This window comes from Ambystoma mexicanum, chromosome 5p (assembly GCF_040938575.1).
Source record: "Ambystoma mexicanum isolate Mex_15411 chromosome 5p, UKY_AmexF1_1, whole genome shotgun sequence".
Taxonomy (NCBI): Eukaryota; Metazoa; Chordata; class Amphibia; order Caudata; family Ambystomatidae; genus Ambystoma; species Ambystoma mexicanum.
In genome coordinates this window covers 34,515,948-34,536,480 of record NC_090930.1, presented here as the reverse complement: position 1 = coordinate 34,536,480, position 20,533 = coordinate 34,515,948, and the positions used below count along the sequence as shown (strand labels likewise).

General features: G+C 45.2%; 1 protein-coding gene across 5 annotated transcripts in view; it reads right to left on the bottom strand.

The window, feature by feature from the left end:
- MED12 (mediator complex subunit 12) overlaps positions 1-20,533 on the bottom strand; it is a 1,704,158-nt gene that overhangs the window by 454,036 nt on the left and 1,229,589 nt on the right. For all 5 annotated transcript variants that reach the window (XM_069612388.1, XM_069612385.1, XM_069612387.1 and 2 more), the window contains exon 34: positions 5,112-5,247. In XM_069612388.1, the coding sequence (XP_069468489.1) occupies positions 5,112-5,247 (136 nt within the window). The remainder of the gene's footprint in view (positions 1-5,111; positions 5,248-20,533) is intronic.

Below are 20,533 nucleotides of genomic sequence, written 5' to 3'. Positions count from 1 at the left end.
GGTTCCCTCGTCATCATTGCCCTCCTGGACGGAAATGATCTCATCAGCCTAAGATGCCCCCCGCCCCCATTTCTTCGGGTCCACAGCGGTCGGTCTCGGGCTGAGGTCTTTGAGGAGTGGAATCTTGCTTCTGCATGTCCAGCCTGAGCCCACCAAAGTTTCAGGAAGATTCATTCTTCGAAAGATGATGCACCGCAGAATGGTCGAAGGTCCCAGGGTATTGGCGGTTTGCAGCCCAGGAAGGTCGAAGCACGTTGTGGAATGGCTCAAATTGCAGGTTGTCTTGGGACTGATTATGCCCACCAGTCCATGGGAGGAAGTCATCCTCTACAGAGCTTAGATGTTAATTCGAAAACAGGGTCCGAACAGCAGAGGTCACTTCAGCAGGCTTCACTGATTACTGGAAGGGGCAGCAGGCATCTCAGGTCGTCTTCATCTTTGGTTCTTCTGTTCCAGTGGTCAACTTGTCTACAGCTTCATGATCCAGGCCATTTATCCAGGTACCCAGCCAATCAGCACACTTGGTACATTCAAACTTTGGGGGTGTCGGGATAGTGACTATCCTTTCAGGATAGCCAGCCTCCCAATTGGAACTGGGTCCAGGCAGGTATGCCAGAAGACAAAGGGCTGAGTTTCAGACTCCTCCCTAGTTTCCTGTCTTCTACAGACACTCTGGAGCCTTGGCAGGCATCCTGTGGGATTCCCGCCAAAGATAAAAGTCAAACCAGGACCTCCCCTACTCAATGCAGCAGAAGGACCAAGAAAGGACAAGCACACAAGAAATGGCGAAAAAAAAAAAGCAGCAACCATTTTGGGTCAATAGTGAATCTTCTGTGCATTACCAGAGCCCACAGGTAGAAATAACACAAAAGTCAGTGAACACGTCCACTGCTACCAGCCTGTCAGTTATGCTGGCCACTGTAACACTTTTTTTTTTGTAACCATTTTTTTTTTTCGATAGAGGCATTATCGATTACAACATATAGTCATTATACTTTGCTAACACAATGCATAAAACCAAATTTTCATTCAGGGTTAATTTCACCCGTTGTTGGGTAAGTTGCCTCCAATTTTTAAACTATAGATTATTATTCCACCACCCTAGGTTTGAGGGAATAGGCTTCTCTTTCTTCGACAAAGTTTCGTAAGGGGGACCCAGTAGGCTAGAGTCTCTGCAGTGTTCATTTCTTTCATACATAGGTTCTTGAGTGTAACACTTAGACAGTTAACTCCCTCCCCCCCTTTACTTTTCGCCTTGTTCCCTTTTCTCGTCGTGCTGATTCTTTCTCTCTTTCTCTGTTCTGGGTTGTTAGATTATCGATATATTTCTGAGGGTCCGTGGTTTATAGAAGTGGGCTTCCCTGTCTCCGACAAAGTCTCTAAAGGGGGGCCATATGGACAAGTATCTCAGGTAAGTCTCCGTTCTTATGGTTGTTACCTTCTCCATTGCCATTACTCCCCATATTTTCACCCACCACCATGGTGTCGTTGGGCGCTCTAGCGTTTTCCACCTTTGTGCCAATGTCATTCGTGCCGCTGATAGTAAGTGCGTTATTAAAGTGGATATATGCCTGATGCCGCGTATATACCCTCTGCCTCTGCTCCCAGCAGGATCACTTTAGGTGATAGTGGTAGTTCTCTGCCTGTAATGTCTTTGATGTGTCCTAGTATCTCCTTCCAATAGGTAATTGCCTTGGGGCATGCCCACCACATGTGGAACAGGTCACCTCTCCCTCCACATTGTCTCCAGCAGTTTGGGGGATATTCGGAGTTTATTTTGTGTAATCTGTGGAGGGACTTGTACCATCTGTAGCATAATTTATATGCAGCTTCTTTAATTCCTGTACATTTGGAGGCTATATGAGCTCTTGTCCATATCTGGTCCCACTGTATCCGTTATCGGCTCTCCTACATCTTTTTCCGAATTCTCTTTATATCTTAGGTTGTCCATTGGCTGTGCTCCATCGAGCAGTCTGTAAATTCTAGATACCCCTCTCCCTGGTTTCCCCTCTTGTATTGTTAGTTCCAAGCCTGTTAGGGTTCTTGTTCCCGCTCTTTTCAATGACGGGTGGGAGATCCAGTGTCGTACTTGCATGTATCTGAACCTTTCATTTTCCCCCAGACCAAATTTCTTTTTGCATTCTAAGAAGGGGATTGGGTCCCCGTTTTGGTACATGTCCTGTAATGTTAGAGTGTCTGCGCCTTTCCATCCTACCCAGAAATTCTTCTTCAAGCCTGGGGTGAAATCGATGTTATGTGCTATTGGGGATAGTGGGCCCAGCCCTCGTTTGATCTTTTTCATTTTCATGGCTCTGTCCCAGTTACTTAGGGCTGTTTTAGTAGCTCCTAGTAGTTTTCCTTCTGTTTCGCGGGCCTTGGGGTTCAATGCTAGGAGCGCGGTTATCGGGATCTGTGTGGATGCTTGTTCTATGGCTCTCCATCCTTTGGTGTTGGCTGGGTGAGCCCACTGTAGTATGGGGCCTAAGTGCGCTGCCATCATGTATCTGCCCAAGTCTGGAACCCCCAGGCCTCCCAGGAGCGGGGGACGGGACAGTATGTGTCTCTGTATTCTGGGTCTCTTTTTCGGCCATATGAATCTAAATACCGCGTTTTGAAGTTCTATGATTATCTGTGGCGGGATCTCCGCGGGTATTGAACTGGTCACATATATTAGGCGGGGAGAAGGGTCATCCTTACCGCTGCTATTCTGGCGAACCACGATAGTTCCTGGTTATCCCATCTCAGCAGGTCCGCCTTTAGTTGTTTCCAAAGAGGGGGGGATGTTTGATTTATATAAGTCCTCAAATTTCCTAGCCAGGTGAACTCCCTGGTATTCTAGAGTGTTTTCCTCCCATCTCAGGGGGAATCTCTTCTTCATGCAGTTTATTGTATTTACGTCCTCCGTTATGTTTAGTGCCTTTGATTTATTGTAGTTGATTGTGAAACCGGATATGGTGGCAAATTCTGCCAGTGTCTCAACGGCTCTCGGTAGTGTATTTTTAGTGTCTCCCATATAGAGCATCACATCGTCCGCGTATAATGCTATTTTCTGCTTGGTCTCCTTGATTTGCACTCCTTTTATATCAGGGTCTCCTCTGTACCGCGCTGCTAGTGGCTCCATAGCCATTGCGAATATTAGTGGGGATAGGGGGCAGCCCTGGCGCGCACCCCTCCGTATCTCCACTTGTTTTGAGTCGCGGGTTTTTATCCGGAATGATGTAGATGGGCGTTGAAAATTTGCCAGGATCATCTTGCTGAATTGTGTCCCGCATCCAAATTTCTCCAGGATCATCCGAAGGTATTCCCAGTGCAAGCTGTCGAAAGCAGGTGAAGCGTCTAGGGCCGCTATTGCAAATTTCTGATTTGTACAACTCCCCCATTCGATTACATTTATGGCTCTTCTACCGTTATCTTGAGTGTGGCGTCCCCTAACAAAACCCGCTTGATCTTCGTGGATGATATCTGGGAGGATCTGCGATAGCCTATTCGCTAGTATCTTTGTGTATAGCTTTGCATCCGTGTTTAGGAGTGCTATCGTGCGGTAACTTGAACATTCGGCAGGGTCCTTGTTTGGTTTCAGCACAAGGATTGTTGATGATCTTGCCATGTCTGGGGAGATCGATCCAGTGTCTCCGATTGTGTTGAAAAGTCGGGTGAGGGGTCCCAGTAGTTGTGTTCGGAACGTTTTGTAGTATGCATTTCCGAAGCCGCCTGGGGTCTTGTTCCTTGGTAATGAAGAGATAGCTTCATTGATTTCTTGAGCTGTGAATGGCCTCCCCAGTATTTCTGAGTCCTTGTCTGAGATTTGGGGTAGATGGGTAGCCAGTAGATAGGATTTTTGGTCTGTCTCATTTAGGTTTGTTCCTTGTAGTAGTTCTTCATGGAACCGGACCATTATTTTTCAGTTTCTCTTCCTCTTTTGTGTTCATATGCCCTTTTTCGTTTCTTAGGGCAGCTATATAGTTACGGGATTTCTGTTTGTTTAATTTGGCCGCTAGGAATTTATTTGCCTTGCCTCCGTGGACGTAGTATGATTGCTTAGTGTTAAGCAACATCTGTGCTACTGCGTCCGCTGTGTGACCTTCTAGTTGGGCACAAACCTTCTTTAATTCTCGCCAGGATTTCTGCGTTTGTCGGGTCTTGTGGTTTTTCTCTGCATCTTTGAGGGCTAGTTCCATCCTCCGGGTTAGTATCGCCCGTTCCCTACAGTACTGTAACAGACATTTTACAGAAACAGGGAGAAAAGCAATACTATGCAACCCCTCAGCACTCCACATAAGGTGGGGTGTGCTGATCACACTATATAAAGTGCAGGAAGTAAAAGAAAGTATCCCTCTACCCTTGGGAACATGTGTTCCCACAAGGAAAATCAAAGAAAATACAAAGGGAAGCACAAAGTGATTCCAGTAACACTACACCAAAGGTGCTGTATGCTACAAAATGTAAATTAGAGATGGCTTACAAAATATGGAGGAAAACAGTAATGAACAAGGATTCCCATACACAGAGTAAAATAATGAGGAGCCAGATTTTAAAAAAACAGGAGTCCAGCATAAAGTGCTACGGGGCCTCACAGGTGAAGGAGATTGGGCATGTAAATGAAAAATCTACCTAACAGGGGTGGGGGGGGGGGGACACGCAAGTCACAGCACAGACTGGTTTGGTTGAGGAGTAGTGGGGAAGAGAGACATGGTCTACAGACTGGTTGGGAGAGGGGCATTAGCCACAGACAGGTGGTCGAGCAAGGCATGCTAGCCATAAACAGGTGGTGGGGAGGACAGACATGAGCCACAGACAGGGAAAGGGGCATAAAACACATACTGGTAGTGGGGAATGAGTGAAATACCTTACACTAGCCACATACTGGGGGGTGGTTGTTGTGGGGGGACCACTAGCCACCAATGGGGTTGGGTGTTTGGTAGGGGTAGGAGGTCGAAATGAGCCATACATTTGGGGGGGGGGAAGCCATACATTTAAGGGGGTGTACACAAGCCATAAGGGGTAGAGGGGACAGAGTCATGGGAAGAATAGGGATTTGGAGGTGGGGGGGCCGTATAGTACCAAACATATGCACACACATAGTTCAGGCAGGTCCAGAATGTACTTCTTACCCTGAGTTTTTTTACAAGATTCATGTAGGCTCTCTTGTTCTCCTCCATGCTGCCCTGAGAAATGCTCGACATGTCCGCTGCCAATGTACCATTAATGAGCACGCTCAGCATATCCAGCACAGTGGTGAAGAGTTCGCTGCAGGAAACAAAAAGCACCTGTGAGTTACGAAAAACAATTAACAGAACTAGAAGGATGGTAAATGTGGGAATCCAGAGGATGGCAGGAAGAAGGCAAAGGAAAGACAAATAAGAGGGAGAAGGACCCAGCGAATGTGCTAGGATGGAACCAATCTGAATTGTGGGAAGTGTCAAACATGGTAGTACAGCAAGCGAAAGCTGACCAAGGTTTGTTTTGTCACTTATTCTTTCCCCAATTTATTTCTTGTACCTTTATATTTTGCTGGTATATTTACTTGTTGCATTAGTTTGTATTTTTTGTTTGATTGCTTCATTTGCATTTGTATAGTTCTGGTTTGAGTGACATCTGCATAGTACTAGCATGTAATTGTTTTTTTTTTGGAAGATTCTGATTTATCAAAAAAAAAAAATCGAATTTAGGTTGTTTGGATACAAGGAACTTTTTGGGCGATATCAATTTGGTGTACCCCCGCGACCAGAGTCAAATTTATAATTTTTAAGTGTGTCGCATTGGTGGATGTGAACAACTGGAGACCTCGAGTTCGTCTAATCCGATGAAAAAGTATTTTGCAAAAGTGTATTCCATCCACCCTTTACTGCGCCACATGTATAATGCATTTTGATACAAAGTGTAAACACTATTTAATGGATGAAAATAACGTTTCAATCTGATGGTTGTCCACATTGTTTTATTAAATGCCCTCTGTGATGACAGATGTTTCAGCACTTTTTCCTGTGCCTTTCGCAAATCAGGGCTAATCTGTAACATCACATTCATAATCCGTAACATCTTCCACTCCAGGAAGAGAGCCTATATTCAAGCCTGCATCTCTGCTGCATCCAACAACACGGCTGAACTTTTCAAGGTCTTCAAGGAACTGGCCAACCCTACCACAGCTGCACCTTCTACTGAACCCCTCGCCCCTGGCGGCACACTTTACCGCAAAAACACAGGACATCCTGTACGTTCTTTCTTCTGCAACCCCTCCTGCACCAACATCTATCTTGGCCACCCTCGGCTGCCCCCACCCTTCCCACTCCTCTTTTTTCCTCTCTCGCCCCTGTCACACCTGATAGTCAAGTCTCTGAAAGCCTCTTCTAAACAAGTGGGCCCTTACTCCTCCAAAACCATCAAGGACAATACTTACACCCTCACTCCAGCCTTGGGCGACCTCTGAAACCTCTCCTTCGCCACAGGAGTTTTCCACACTTCTCTCAAGCATTCTTGTGCACCCTCTGCTAAAAGAAACTCTGCCAACCCTTCTATTCCGGCAAACTATTGCCAAATCTCTATCACTCCTTTCCTGGGTGAAACGCCGGGAGAAGTTGGCTATCTCTCATCTTACTCTTCCACACTGAATCTGTGGGTTGTCTCCATGACCATCAGTCTGGTTTTAGAGCATCCAGAGGCACAGAAACTGCTCTTCGGAACACCTCTGACGACCTGCTCTCAAAACTTGACTCTAACTCTCCTTCTGTCCTCATTCTTCTTGACTTCTCTTCTGCTTTCGATATGGTAAACCAAAACATCCTGATCGCTCGTGTCCGTGATACCCTGGGCAGCACAGATAGGGCCCTGGCGTGACTCGCCTATTTTCGGTTCCATGTAATAATGTCCCCGGAAAAATGTCTCCTGACGAAAAAGTCAGTTTTTTGCAGAGACATTACATTGAACATGCGGGGGACTCCTACGCAACCACTGTTTTTTTTCTTTTTTGCAAGGGGAGTAGGGAACATCCCCGCAACCCGTCCGAATACATAATGTCAACATATATGTCACCAATGGCTTTTCCCAGCGACATTATGTATGGGGACATTACCAGATACCCTCCTTTCTCTCTGACCGCCCTTCTTGGAACTTGGCTCCTTCCTCTCCTCTAGCACTTTACTTGTGGTGTCCCCCAAGGATCTATCCTATCCCTCTAGTTCTTCAATGTCTACATGACCCCCTTAGCCCAAAGGCTCTGTCAGTGTTATGCGGATGACACGTGGCTCTCTTTCAGGCTACCCTCGTCCTCAGACTCCTCCTCGCTCACCCCCGACTGACTGTCCGTAAATCAATCCTGGTTTGCTGCAAATGATCTCTGCCTCAATGCCAGTAAGACAGATCGTCCTCATTGGGAACCCTGCTCCCGCTTTCACTCTGGCCGGCCTCCCTTGGCCCTGCGCCCTCACCTACTAATGAAGCAAAAAATCTGGGGGTCATTTTCGACTCCACTCTCTCCTTCTCTTCTCACATCATCTGACATTTCAAATTAGTCTCACTACCAGCTGCACCTCCTCAGAGGTATTCTACATTTTCTTACCTTCCACCAGAGGCTCACCATCTCCAGATCCCTGGTTCTCTCTAGGTTGGACTACTACAACAGCCTCTTTCTCAATCTTCCTACTGCTACTCTCCGTCCTCTACAACTCATCCAGCACAGAACCGCAAGACTTATCCTTGGCCTCAAGCCCAGGGATCGCATCTCTCCAGCGCTGAAATCCCTCCACTGGCTCTCTGTGGCTGCAAGGGTCAAGTTCAAGACCATCTGCATAATCCACAAGGCTTTCTGGGGCCACTGCCCGCACTATCTACAACGCTCTCTCCCTAAATACTCTCCCTCTAGAGCAGCAGTATTCAAACTGTGGTGCGCGCCCCTCTAGTGGGCCACAACCTCATGCCCAGGGGGGCGCGCATCCACAGTCTGAAAAGAGAAAATTACAGGAAGCCCTGTTTCTTTGTTTCTTGGTCCGGGTGGCGGGCGACGGCCCGGGGCTCAGAGCCAAACAGCTCAGGAGGTGGGCACAGTAAGGGGCCCACACAAAAAGCTGCCAGGCCAGACAACAGATTAAGCAGCCTGCTGTGCCGGTGAGCGCTGCTTTGTGATGTGCGGCTGGCTGATCTCTGTTGACTTGTAGATGACTGCGATGTGTTCGGAATATGCATATTCCAAACACAGCGTGTGAGATCCTCTGGAGTCTCACAACCGGCGCCCCACATTCTTTGTGTTGACAGCCTTTCAAGTGGGGCAATTTATAAGTGATGCCTCATTTAACAAGCCATTGTTTTTATACAGTATATGCTTAACATTTCAGTGTTAAGAACTGAACATGGGTGTTTTTTCTTTTTGCTCCTTTTTTTAAACTTTTATTTACAAGTTAACAAAGTACAAAATAACATGTTTACCCTACCATACAGATAAGATAAACATATCTAAAGCAAATTAAAAATACAACTATATACAAAGGAGAATAAATCATCATATCCCAACTGATTCCTCATCACCCCCTAATCAGCCCTCCCACATGCCCACCCCTACAGATACACTCCCAAAATCGCCAAGTTTAGTACAATGATAGAAATGCTTAGTGGTTGAAGTGTACGAAAAGAAGTAGTGGAACTATATTCCCTGCTGGCCTGCCCCAGCTCCCGCAAACCCCATTGCCACACCCCCTACGACACACAATCCAAACCCCCAAACAAACATACCTGCTCTTTATGGGAATGTTCAGTGCAGTGCACTGAAGTGCAAGCTTCAACTTCTTCCTATACGTTTATTTTAAAACTAAACCATTCCAGAACGGTTTCTTTTTAAAATAAAAGTATAGGAACGGTGAAACTTAAAAATAAAAAGTATTGGAGCACCGCTCCCGACCGCTCCCGCCCACTTCGACCTCTGGAAATGCTAACCAGATTTTTTCAAACAATCCCTTTTTCCCCTCTCTCTTGTACAGTACCATCTCCATTTCTGCTAACGCATGCATGTCTGTTGTCCATGTCTCAATTTTCAGAGTCAAAGCAGATTTCCAATTGCTCCAAATTACTTTCTTACTAATCATAGCTCATCTGAACAACAATTTTTTCTGACATTGTGTAAAATCGTCCAATAATTCATCACTCCCCAATACCATTGTTTTAAAATCCAGAGCAGGCAAACCCTCAATCACCTCATCACACACAACATGGGTCATTTTTACTCACCAGGCCAGCTCAAGTATCAGTTAGCTGATCAAACCTACGCAAAAGAGAATTAACGTGCTACACAGAAACGTGTAAAACTATTTGTGTCTCTTTATTTAACACACCAACACTTTGTTTTTGGTACATTGCTTTTTAGTTACATATGGCTCATCCCTGGAAAGGAGACCTCTAGTTCTCTTGCTTAGGTGTTCTAGTGGCTGCTTTGGGACATGGACTAAATGCATCCTCTCAGCACGGGCCTGAGCTAGAGCACTGACCGCCCATTACAGCTGCAGGAGGAGCTCCTTCATCACCTTCGCCCCGCCGGGTGTTAAGGTAAAATTTGGGGCGTTATTAGCAGCCCAAGCTGACGTTGCGGATGAATCTGCGCCCCGCGATGTTCATACCTTCATATTTCTATTCCTGGATGCAGCTAAAGGTATAATTTGCATTCAGTTGACGAATCCCTCATTTACCTAACTTTTGGTAAAATTCTTGTGGCATCCGCCATTGTGCACCATGAGGACCGTTGCACTTTCCAAGATGGCTGCCCATGCCTCCTGCACCCTCCCCAGTCACTGCTGGTGACCAGAAGCCTCCTGATTGGTAGCCAGCACCGGGAACTGCCCAATCCCCTTCGCCGGCAGGTGAGTGCCGGCCCACGGACGAAGGCACACGGATTAAGGCACCTGACTGAGCTGACCGAGCGTGCCGCAGGCTGCTCTAGGTCCTTGCTCTCCTGTCGTGCCTCTGCCTAATCACCTCTCCTAGGACTGCGGACATTACGGTGAGCTTCCAAACTAACAATATCTAAAGGTCTTATACGGAATAACCAAGCAGGAGCACCCTCTCCTATAGCTGAAGGCTGCCTTTTATTAATGCGGCTCCCCTCTACATCCGCACCGCCCCACCAACCTCTAGTAATCCACTTTTGGCCCGCACGATGCACAGATGGTCTACATTGACAACTTGTCCTTGCATACTGCCCCTCTAAATGTTATATTGCATGGTCTAATCTTATGCACATTGTCTTATTGCTGTACTGCTACCATTACTCAAGATTACTGCTAAATCTCTTGATACACACTCTCTTGTAGTCTGCCTGCAAACTTCGAGCCAAGCACTGCCATTGCTTCCCTTCTCTGCACATAGGTGCCCAGTCACATCTCGACTATTGTGTTGTTTGCGAGCACTGCCATTGTTGCCCTTCTCTACACATAGGCGCCCAGTCGCATCTCGACTATTGTGATGTTTGTGAGCACTGCCATTGTTGCCCTTCTCTGCACATAGGTGCCCAGTCGCATCTCGACTATTGTGATGTTTGTGAGCACTGCCATTGTTGCCCTTCTCTGCACATAGGTGCCCAGTCGCATCTCGACTATTGTGATGTTAGTCAGCACTGCCACTGCTAGTACTATTCACCACTAAATTGCCTAGGACCTAGCACACTGCAACCCTAGTTACGCTTATGCCCCTGTCATTGTCCAGATCTGTATTTCTAGCTAGCCCCACTAAATAGCAGTAGCCGACAGCACTATTACTGGCCCAGGCACGTTCCATAAGAGAGATTTCCAGGTACACCACAGCTAGCCAGTACCTGTCTTCCTCCCTAATCCAAACCAATCCAAACCATGCAAGGTTGGTTACTAATCATGATGTTCCCCTTCTGTATCGTACCGTATGACACACCCTGCACAGGTACCCACTTCCTTATCCTTGACAATGGCCTTTCCAGAGCAGCCTGCCCCCGCCATTACCCCAACCCATGCCCTACGCCTTTCTTGCCCCGCACTAAACCATTCCCCAATCCTCATCATCTGATTAATGGTCTAATAGACCATAAAAGCATCCAAAAGCCACAAAGAGACAACACACCCCACTTAGTACCTATACCGACTACTCCAGTCCTCCGTGTACTTAGACGCACTAGACTTAGATCACAGACCCTCACAACTTCCTACTTTCCAACCAGGAACCCCATCAAAGTCAATCAATCCAAACAAATCCCTCTTCTAGGCCCCATAAGAACCCAGAGACTCGGATCTAGATTCACCAACCTTCCTAGAGCTAATACCTTCACCAATCGCGCTAACACAGGAAGCTTACCCCCATCAAGGACCCAATCTAAACACCCTAAAAGTCCCACCATAACCAAACAACAATCCAACACCATTGAGACCACTAACACTCACCCATCCCCCCCAGCCCAAGAGCCTCCTCCATCCATACACCTCAAAGCAGCCCTCATTAATGCGCGGTCCATACCTGCGCATGCCACAGAAATTCATGACCTCATTATTGAGCAACAACTTGATCTACTCATAGTGACAGAAACCTGGCTCCACCAAGCTTCCGGCCCCTCGCTCTCTATTGCCATTCCTCCAGACTACACCATTCTTAGAACGGACAGAACAAAATCAGTAGGTGGGGGAGTAGCTATTATTGCAAAAGCACATCTCAAAATAAGAACCAGCCCTATTGAGAGCCCAGTCGGCTACGAAGTCCTGCTAGCTAAACTAGCTACGGACCACAAAACCACTATAAACAAAATAACCATCTACAGAGCACCTTACACTATATCTCAACCAGAATTAGACATACCACTATTGCTAACGCCACTTATTAAACCAAACACAAAATGCCTAGTCCTAGGGGACCTGAATCTAGGATTTAATGACCCCCAAGACCACAAAGCAGATGCACTACACAGTGCATTAAAAGACATGGCCTTCACACAACTTGTGAACGCCCCTACCCATACAAAAGGGAGGTTACTAGATTGAATACTACAACTCAACACTACAGTATCCATAGACTCCATCATCTCGGTACCCTGGTCAGACCATCATCGTATAAATTTCACTATCTTGTGCAATAAACCAGACTTACCGAAAACGGTTGCTGAAGAATCTTATGTAACAAGAAACATCCGCAAACTGACAGCAGAAAACATCAACCCCCTATTAGCCAATGCCCTCAATAACAATATTACTGCTAAAGAACCCTGTGCCCTGGCAGACCATTACCATAATTGTCTTACCAGCACAATTGACGCCCCAGCACCCTGCGTTAATAAAACTAAACGTAAGGACAATAAATCCTCCTTCTGGTTCAACAAGGAACTAGTCTCTCTTAGACGGATCAAAAGATCGCTCGAACACCGCCTAAAGAAAACCCACTCCCCAGAAGCCTTGGAAGAATTCAACTCGGCAAACAAAATCTATAAATCAGCCATCATCGCCCATAAGGCAGTTGCCTTTAATACCAGAATCAGTATTGCATCCTCCGATAGCAAAGAGCTATTCACCATACTCAAGGAGCTGGAGAATCCGATCCCTATAATCAACCCAGTCCAACCAAGCAAAGACTGGTGCAACACCATCCAAGATGCCTTGGCATCTAAAATCAAACTACTACAAAACAAAATTACCTCCAAAAGAAACCTCTTATTCGACAAACATTCTACGGCCAACCAGATCTCCACGATCATAGAAAATACCGCCCCCCTCTTCAATTTAGTCTCTCACGATATAGTACTTAATACTATATCCAAACGTAAAGCTTCCAACTGTAAAGGTGATAACTTTCCAGCACACCTAATTAAACTCTGTGCTCCTACCCTCACTCCTATAATCACTCATTTCGTAAATGCCTCCTTCTTCACAAATCAGGTCCCAGTCAGCATTAAAGCGGCCTGGGTCACCCCTCTACTAAAAAAGCCCACTCTAGACCCATTAGTGCCCACAAACTACCGGCCCATAACGACTGTCCCAGTCCTACTTAAAATCATTGATAAAATAGCTTACAACCAAATACAAACTCACCTCGAACAAAATAACCTGCTAGGAGCCAGACAATCAGGCTTTAGGCCCAATCACAGCACCGAGACAGCCCTCCTGGATTTTAAAATCCAACTAGATTCTATTAGAGACTCAGGCAAACTAGCCACACTACTGCTACTGGACCTATCAGCAGCATTCAACTTGGTAGATCATGACAAACTATGCAATACTCTAAAAAAAGAGTTTAACTTCTCCAGCAACGCCACACATTGGATCAAATCCTTTCTCACTGACCGTACATCCAGAGTTGCCATTGGAAAGTTTGCAGCGGACCCCATAATAGTACCCATTGGAGTCCCCCAGGCATCCTGCCTCACCCCACCCTCTATAATGCATATACTAAACTCTTATTCTCAGCCTTAGATGATATGGGTGTCATCTACACCAACTTAGCAGATAACACACAGATCCTCATCCCTATCTCAGGCGACTACACCCAAGACACTCTCACCATCAATAAAGTTTACTCCACAATCCAAAACTGGATGGCCCTTAACAGTCTCTGCCTAAATGATGAGAAAACGGAGGTCCTCATTGTGGGCTCCCAAAAAAGAATAAGCACCCTCCACCCGGACTACTCTCACATTAACATCGACGGTACTTTGATCCCAGTACTCAAACAAGTCAAAACGCTAGGTGTCTACTTCGATGCCAACCACTCTATGAATAAACAAATAGCAGCCCTCTCCTTGTCCACAGCCTACACAGCAAAACTTATTGCACTCAGCCGCCAATTTCTCACCCCAGTAAATTGCATCACTCTGGCTAGAGCTCTGATTTTAACAAAACTAGATTACTGCAACATCCTATTCCTAGGAACCTCCAAAACCAATTTAAACAAAATACAATTATTACAGAAGAAAGCCCTTAGAGCGGCTTTAGGGATAAAGAAATCTGAACACATATCTAGCACTAGAAGAGAAAACCACTGGCTGCCAATCGAAGCAAGGATCATCTTCAAAACCCTTAGTATTGTCTACAAATGTACCACCAACAAAGCACCTAGCTACCTCAATAACTCCATTAAGAAAAAAATCTCATGTAGATCTCTGAGATCCAATAACCTGGCCCTCTTAGAAGTTCCTCAATACAAATACAGCAGAGCAGGAGGAAGTAGTTTCAAAGTTCTAGCCCCATCGTATGGAACGCACTACCCCTGAGCATCAAAAACGAGGATTCCTTACTAAAATTCACAAAAGCACTCAATAAATATTAACCGTTTAAGCCCCACCATCCCATGACCAACTACACTGCTAAGGGCAACCGCAGAACTGCAAGTAGTGCTGAAACAAAATGGGAATGGCTACCTGACCAATTGGAATTTGGTATAAACAATCGGACTATGTGATCTCTTGTAACCCATTGTCACGACTCGCTCCCTTCGCTCCCGTTCCCACCATTTGGGGGCATGATTTGGGGTTTATTCCCTACTGGACTTTTCCTCCGAACTTTATGCTACAGTGCTGTGATGATTTGGGAGCGCTAAATCCCTATTTTCCAAGCTACTTCCCTTCCGGATCCATTCCAGGTTTTTGGCAGCCAGCATGCTTCTTTAACCAAATGACTATGCTTCCCAGAATGCCTGGCCCACTGCTCCACCTCCACCCTTGCAGGACAAGGTTGGGTGGAGGATAGGTAACAGCTGTGGCGGCAGGTGCAGCAATCAGCACACCCGAGGCGTGTGCTCGTTAAGCAGCTATAAAAGCCTCAGTCTTACTTCAGTCCAGCGCTGGTCATCGTTTGCAGTGTTCCTGTTTTTGACTAGTCCCTTGTTCCTGGTTCCTTGCCTTTGTACCTACTTCCTTGTTCCTGTTTTCTTGTTTCCTCCGCCCTGAATTTCGGATTCATGCGCTAATTGATTTCTGCTCCCTTGATTCCTTTTTTGTCTTCCTCTGTTTGCAGGCAGCATTTCTCAGTGCTTTCCCCTTTTAGATGCAGCCCAGTTTTGTCTGTGTTCTATATTTCTTTGACTGTCCTTTGCTGCGGTTACCCGTTTGCCTTAGCCTTCTCCTCTTAGTTTAGTTTCCTGTCTTTCCCTTGGAGGGGTAGGGAGAAGTTTGCATAGGTTATTTCGTTTTTCCCTGCTCCTGATCCTTACTTTCTAGAGGATCCATTCCATGTTTTCCACTGCACTTCTGCATTTATTTTCCCTTTGATTATTAGGTGTGGTGTGCGGTAGTAGCTAGCTCCTGTGTGAATGCTTATGTTTTCCTCACTATTTTGTAAACACTATTCCAACTTAGGTATTTAATTTTCCTTCCATTGCTGTTCTAGCCTTTCGGGGTCCCAGTTTCATTCAACAGGATTCGTGGGCTAGCTGACATTCAAGAGGTTTTTCTCGTCCTCGTGAGTACAGTTCTTAAGTTCCCTTATGTAATACCATCAAGAGTGTTAGTACACAGATCCTGTCATTGCTTGCCCTCCACGTGGGTTTAGCGCTGTCAGTACCTGTAACAGCAATTGGGGGTAAGGCGCTTGCCGACTTTCCTCGCGGTCAGGTGCTTACCCCACATCCCTTTTCATATATTGGTTTTGATGTCACACTCTATTTGCACTCCTGGGTTCTAGCATACCTGAGTCGTTGTTCCTGGGTGCACATTTCCCTTGCCATATTCGCTGCCTTTGTACTCGCCTGACTAATCCTGATACCCATGTATAAAAATGTGTTCTTGTTTGTAACTGCAATATTGTATAATAATGAGCAAATTACCTGTATTTTTGCCGTGATACCCCAGGGTCTGGGCGAGTAAATAAATGTCAGGCCTAGTACGCACGTTTTTTGTTAGATCATCCAGGAACTTCAACACCTAAGAATTACTACTGTATTCCTGAGTTCCCTTCCCCTCCTGCAGCGCTTTGAAGCACTCCACCTGTGTATACGCGCTGTATAAATATTCAATTACAATAATGATAAATCTCCCTAATACTTGCAACGCAAAACAACCTGTTAAAAGGACACGCAAATCATGGAGGCGGGCAGAGAAGCATACGCAGACAAATTCCTTTGAAGTACGCACGCATGGGAGAGGTGGAGCAGCGTTGAGCCCTGCTGCCAGGGGCAACCTGAGTGAAGGAGAATGCTGAAGCAAGACGCTGGAGGGCATGCTTAACATACAGCAGAACAACTGCTGTTTGGATGGGGTCCAAGACGCCGCCCGAAGGTTGGTGTGACCACGAGAGAAACAAGCTCTCCCATCGGCAAAAGTGTGGCGACCACCGCAAGTTAACGGAACAAGCAGGAAGAGCCTGGGCGAGAGGTGAGAAACCAGAGAAGAAAAGCAGACAAAGTAGTTATGTCCCATCGCCGACCCTGCAGAATCACCCCACAATGAGACAATCCCAGATTTAAAAGGGATCAAATTGCTAAGAAAGGAGCCACCATCTTAAAAGAGTACCTTAGAGACTAGAAAGTCTCAAGAGCTCCCAGAGACTCAGTCTTCTGTTCGCCACACCTCCTGGATAGTAGGGTTTCTCTCTGCCCTGTTTATAGGGTGTGAGAAAACTATTCAGTTATTTAAAATTTAATTTTCTGGGGGACCGAGAAGTATTTCAGGAATCTTTTCCTTACGTTACCAAAGTAGTATGAACTAGACATTGTTAGGTTTGTGTTGCTATGTGGAGTCCGAACTGTAATTTCCTCCCTAGAGCGACTGACGACAACTCTTAGACCCATACGTACAATATAAGGGAGAAACCAGCTCATCTCGTGTGTGCCTTTTTTGGCAGTATTTGCACCATCGTCTGTTGAGGATGCTAGCAGCACTAAACCCAGGGGGAAGGCACAGACCTGTCAAGTAAGGGAAGCCAAACCTCTTAGTGTAGGTAAAGCGGTGAGAGCAACAAAGCTGAACTATCTGGCAGGGATAGCTGGTTGACACAGAGGTACAATTAGTCAAAAAACATATCGCTAGAAAATACCCCACTCTGATATACTGGAAAATATATACTTTAAGTAACACATAAAACTATCAGGTCAAAGAAGTACTCAGCTAATAATATACAGTATTAAATGATACCAAGCACATTATAAATACAGTAACCCGACTGTCTATAAATGTGGTTCTAACTGCGCAGGTCTCCATGTGCGTGCAAAATGTTGTACATTGTACTAAAGACACAACTCAACCCTACAATATGTGAAAGGCCCTAGACCTGGTGGCCAGAGTGTAACATATGAAAGTAGAGGATGGGAGAAAAAGGGAAACAACATTTTACCAGGCAGGAAAAATATGTTAAAAATGTCTCGGGCACGGAACAATAATGACATTAATGTGGACCTGTTCGGGTGTGTTAGTTAAGATTCTCATCTTTATGGAAAGCCTTCCTGACCTGTGTGTTAGGACAGTTTTTCTGAAGTTCTAGCCAACTTCATCAAAACCATTGAACTGAGACAGTACAAGACTACACTCTTAGTATAAGGCTGTACTGCCCGAGTTCATGGTGGCGTAGACTGAGCAGCCAGGCTTATTTTAGGAGGGATAGAGGGCTGTAGACCGGGACAAAGAATCTATAACACACAAATGAATCAATAGAAACACTGACAACCCGAAGTATTACTAAAAAATACAAGTTTTTTTTTAAATACAATTAGGCCAAATTAATTCTCAGGGTAAGTACTGGTCAAAGTAATAAACTCATTATAAAAAAAACAATACAATGCTTGAAGGTACACAGACTAAAGCATATAACCTTATTTGGAACACCTAACAGTAGTTCTAGGGTAGTCAAATCTTTTTAAGCACATTCAGTATAGGACACGCCTATTCTTTCCATTCAGTAATACCAGGGTAGTAGACCCCAACAGTCGTACAGTGATGCTCAGCAAGAAATACATAGTCAACTGGACAATATAAGCTTTGTGAATAGTAGAACAGTTACTCTAGGCATAGTAAAAACCTATAACTACTTTTGTGTTAACAAACAGTTATACCATTCAATTACAGGTGCTTTTGAGATCAGTGAAACAGATCGAGATAAGCAGTAACTCTTGTAACTTATTTTAGGATGGCACACAGCTGACTCAAGGTAAGTAAAAAACATATACTTTTTCAAGGAGCCAACAGCAACTTGGGGCAGGTATAAACCTAAGACTGTTTTTGTGTCTGTCTAAAACAGAACAGGGAAAGATAAACCCAGTGTTAACTCTTTATAAATGACTCAAGGTTATTCTAGGTAGGTAAAATCTAATGCAGACTTATTCTGGACAGGCTAACAAAGTCAGGGGAAGCAAGGCCCAGTTAGGGAACACCAACACACTTATCCTAACAGGAATAATAAAGTGAAACCAACAGCATTACTTTTAGTTAAGAGGCACAACAAATTCACAGGTGAGTAACTTAACCTTATATATTCTTTTCAGAATAGTGCAACACACATTTAAGGTAAGAACTTTTGTAACTGTTCACTCTCAGAGTTGCAGTTACCAACCAACTTCTTTTACAAGTAAGTAACTTTTAAACACTTATTCTCTTTTCAAGGCAAAAGTCTGAATCCCTTAAAAGTCTTTGCCTTATTCTTGTAGCATGAGTGTTTTCAGTGGCAGAAGGGGGGTCACAAGGGTCTAGTGTCCAACAGACATTAGTTATTGGACTTGGTAGTTATTGTACCTCGTCCTAAGGTGAGTGGGAATCGTTTTCCCCCTCTCTCTCTTAGGGCCTAATTCACAGAAGTGTTTTAAAATGGCAAGACCCCATTGGGAAACGTTCTGTAAATCAGGCCGTTAGTCTTTTACTTTTTTTATGGGTGACCTTTTTATGCCCCTCCATAGTGTGTGGTTGGAGTTCCAGTTTCCTATCATTTTGGACTGACAGTAATATACTGTGGCAGCACACATAATTTTAAATGCAGAGATTTCCTTTTTAATTCTCTTATTATTTCTTGGTTGAACTACTGTTCCGAAAGAAGTAAAGTGGGATTAATATCCCCTTTATATTGATTTAAGTGAGCCAGCACGCACCCCCCCCCTTTTATGTGGAGTGCAAAGTGTGATCCATTGTATCCCCTTTCTTACCTGGTAAAACTTTTTTTTTTTTTTACTATTGGACATTTACTTGAATGGCTGGTGGCAGTGTAACTACTTTTAGTCATTACTCACAGGCTGTTAAATCAGCCTCGGTAAAGCACAGAAGGGCTGTGCTAAAATGGTGTGCTCCCTTTATTCGCCATTTCTCGAGTGCCGGTTGTTTCTGAGATCTTCCCCTGCCCTTCTAGGCGGGAACAACCTCAGTGAAGTTTTGTGTTTGGCAGGAATACTTTGTATTCCCTGACGCTCCATGCAGTCTGAGTAGGCAGGATGTAAGGGAGGAGTCCAAAATGCTGTAGCCCTTTGTCTTCCACCTTGCCTGAAAGGAACCGGGTCCAAGTGGGGGATGGCGATCCTGATTGGACAGCCAGACCACCCCCCCCTTTCTGTATAGGGCAGGGTAAGTTAGCAGAGGTTGTGCTGTAGTTCCTGATAAATACTCCAAACCTGGACGCTGCTGACAAGTTGACCGCTGGAGCTAAATACAAAGAGGAAGATGAAGAAAAGACGTCTGTAGTGATTTCCAGCTACCAGAGAACCTGCTGGGTAACCAGAGCCTGATGCAACCCTTCCTGCCAATCGACCTGTGGGTCCTGAATGAGAGGACTCCTACCCAGTGACTGGTGAGATCCACTAGTCTCAAGAATACATGCATTTTGAGCCATCCCACAGCGTGCTGAGGTCTTGCTAGCCTGCAAACCGCCAATACCCTGGGGCCTGGAGCCTGAGTGTGGTGCATGGTCTTCCGAAGTCCGATTCTAGCTGAAACTTTGATGGACTCTTGCTGGATCTCCAGGGACACAATATACATCCCTGAAATCCCCTCATCAGAACCGAGAGTGAAGAGAATCCGACCAGCGATATTCATTCTTCATCTGGCTGCTGTAAAAATGGGCCAAATCCACAGAGCCGCGAGAATTTGTAAAGAAACCTTTGCTGGAAGCCTTCTCCGACAACTGCTGCTGCAAGTTCCCGTCCAATTATTTCGTCGCCAGACCAAGAATCCAGGGACCCCGTCCTGTACTGCTGAATTCTGAAGGCATCCAGTCCGAACATCATCTTTTCTCCTAAAAGACTATGTGGGCTTTGGCAATGCTTGTAAGAAGATTCAATTCAACACTACAGCTAAGTCAATGCCTAGTCTGGGATACTGAATGGAAACCCTTATTGATATATCTTTATGTCCAGTTCATGAGTTCTGGATAACACCCCTCTCTTAGAATCCCCCTGACCCCACTGAGCCAAGAAGTAGTTCTGTTTTGCAAGTTTAAAAGGTTTATTTGAGAATGTAAACAATATATATATATCACACTTTATAATAAATTAATAATTGAATATCACACTTAATCTGAGCAGTAATCAATAATGGACAGTCTGGCACTAGCACACTTCTTTATAATCAATGATGAGTGGGTATAGGATGGATAAGATAGCAACAATATTTTTATGGTTTCAAATAGATGCAATGTGGAATGAA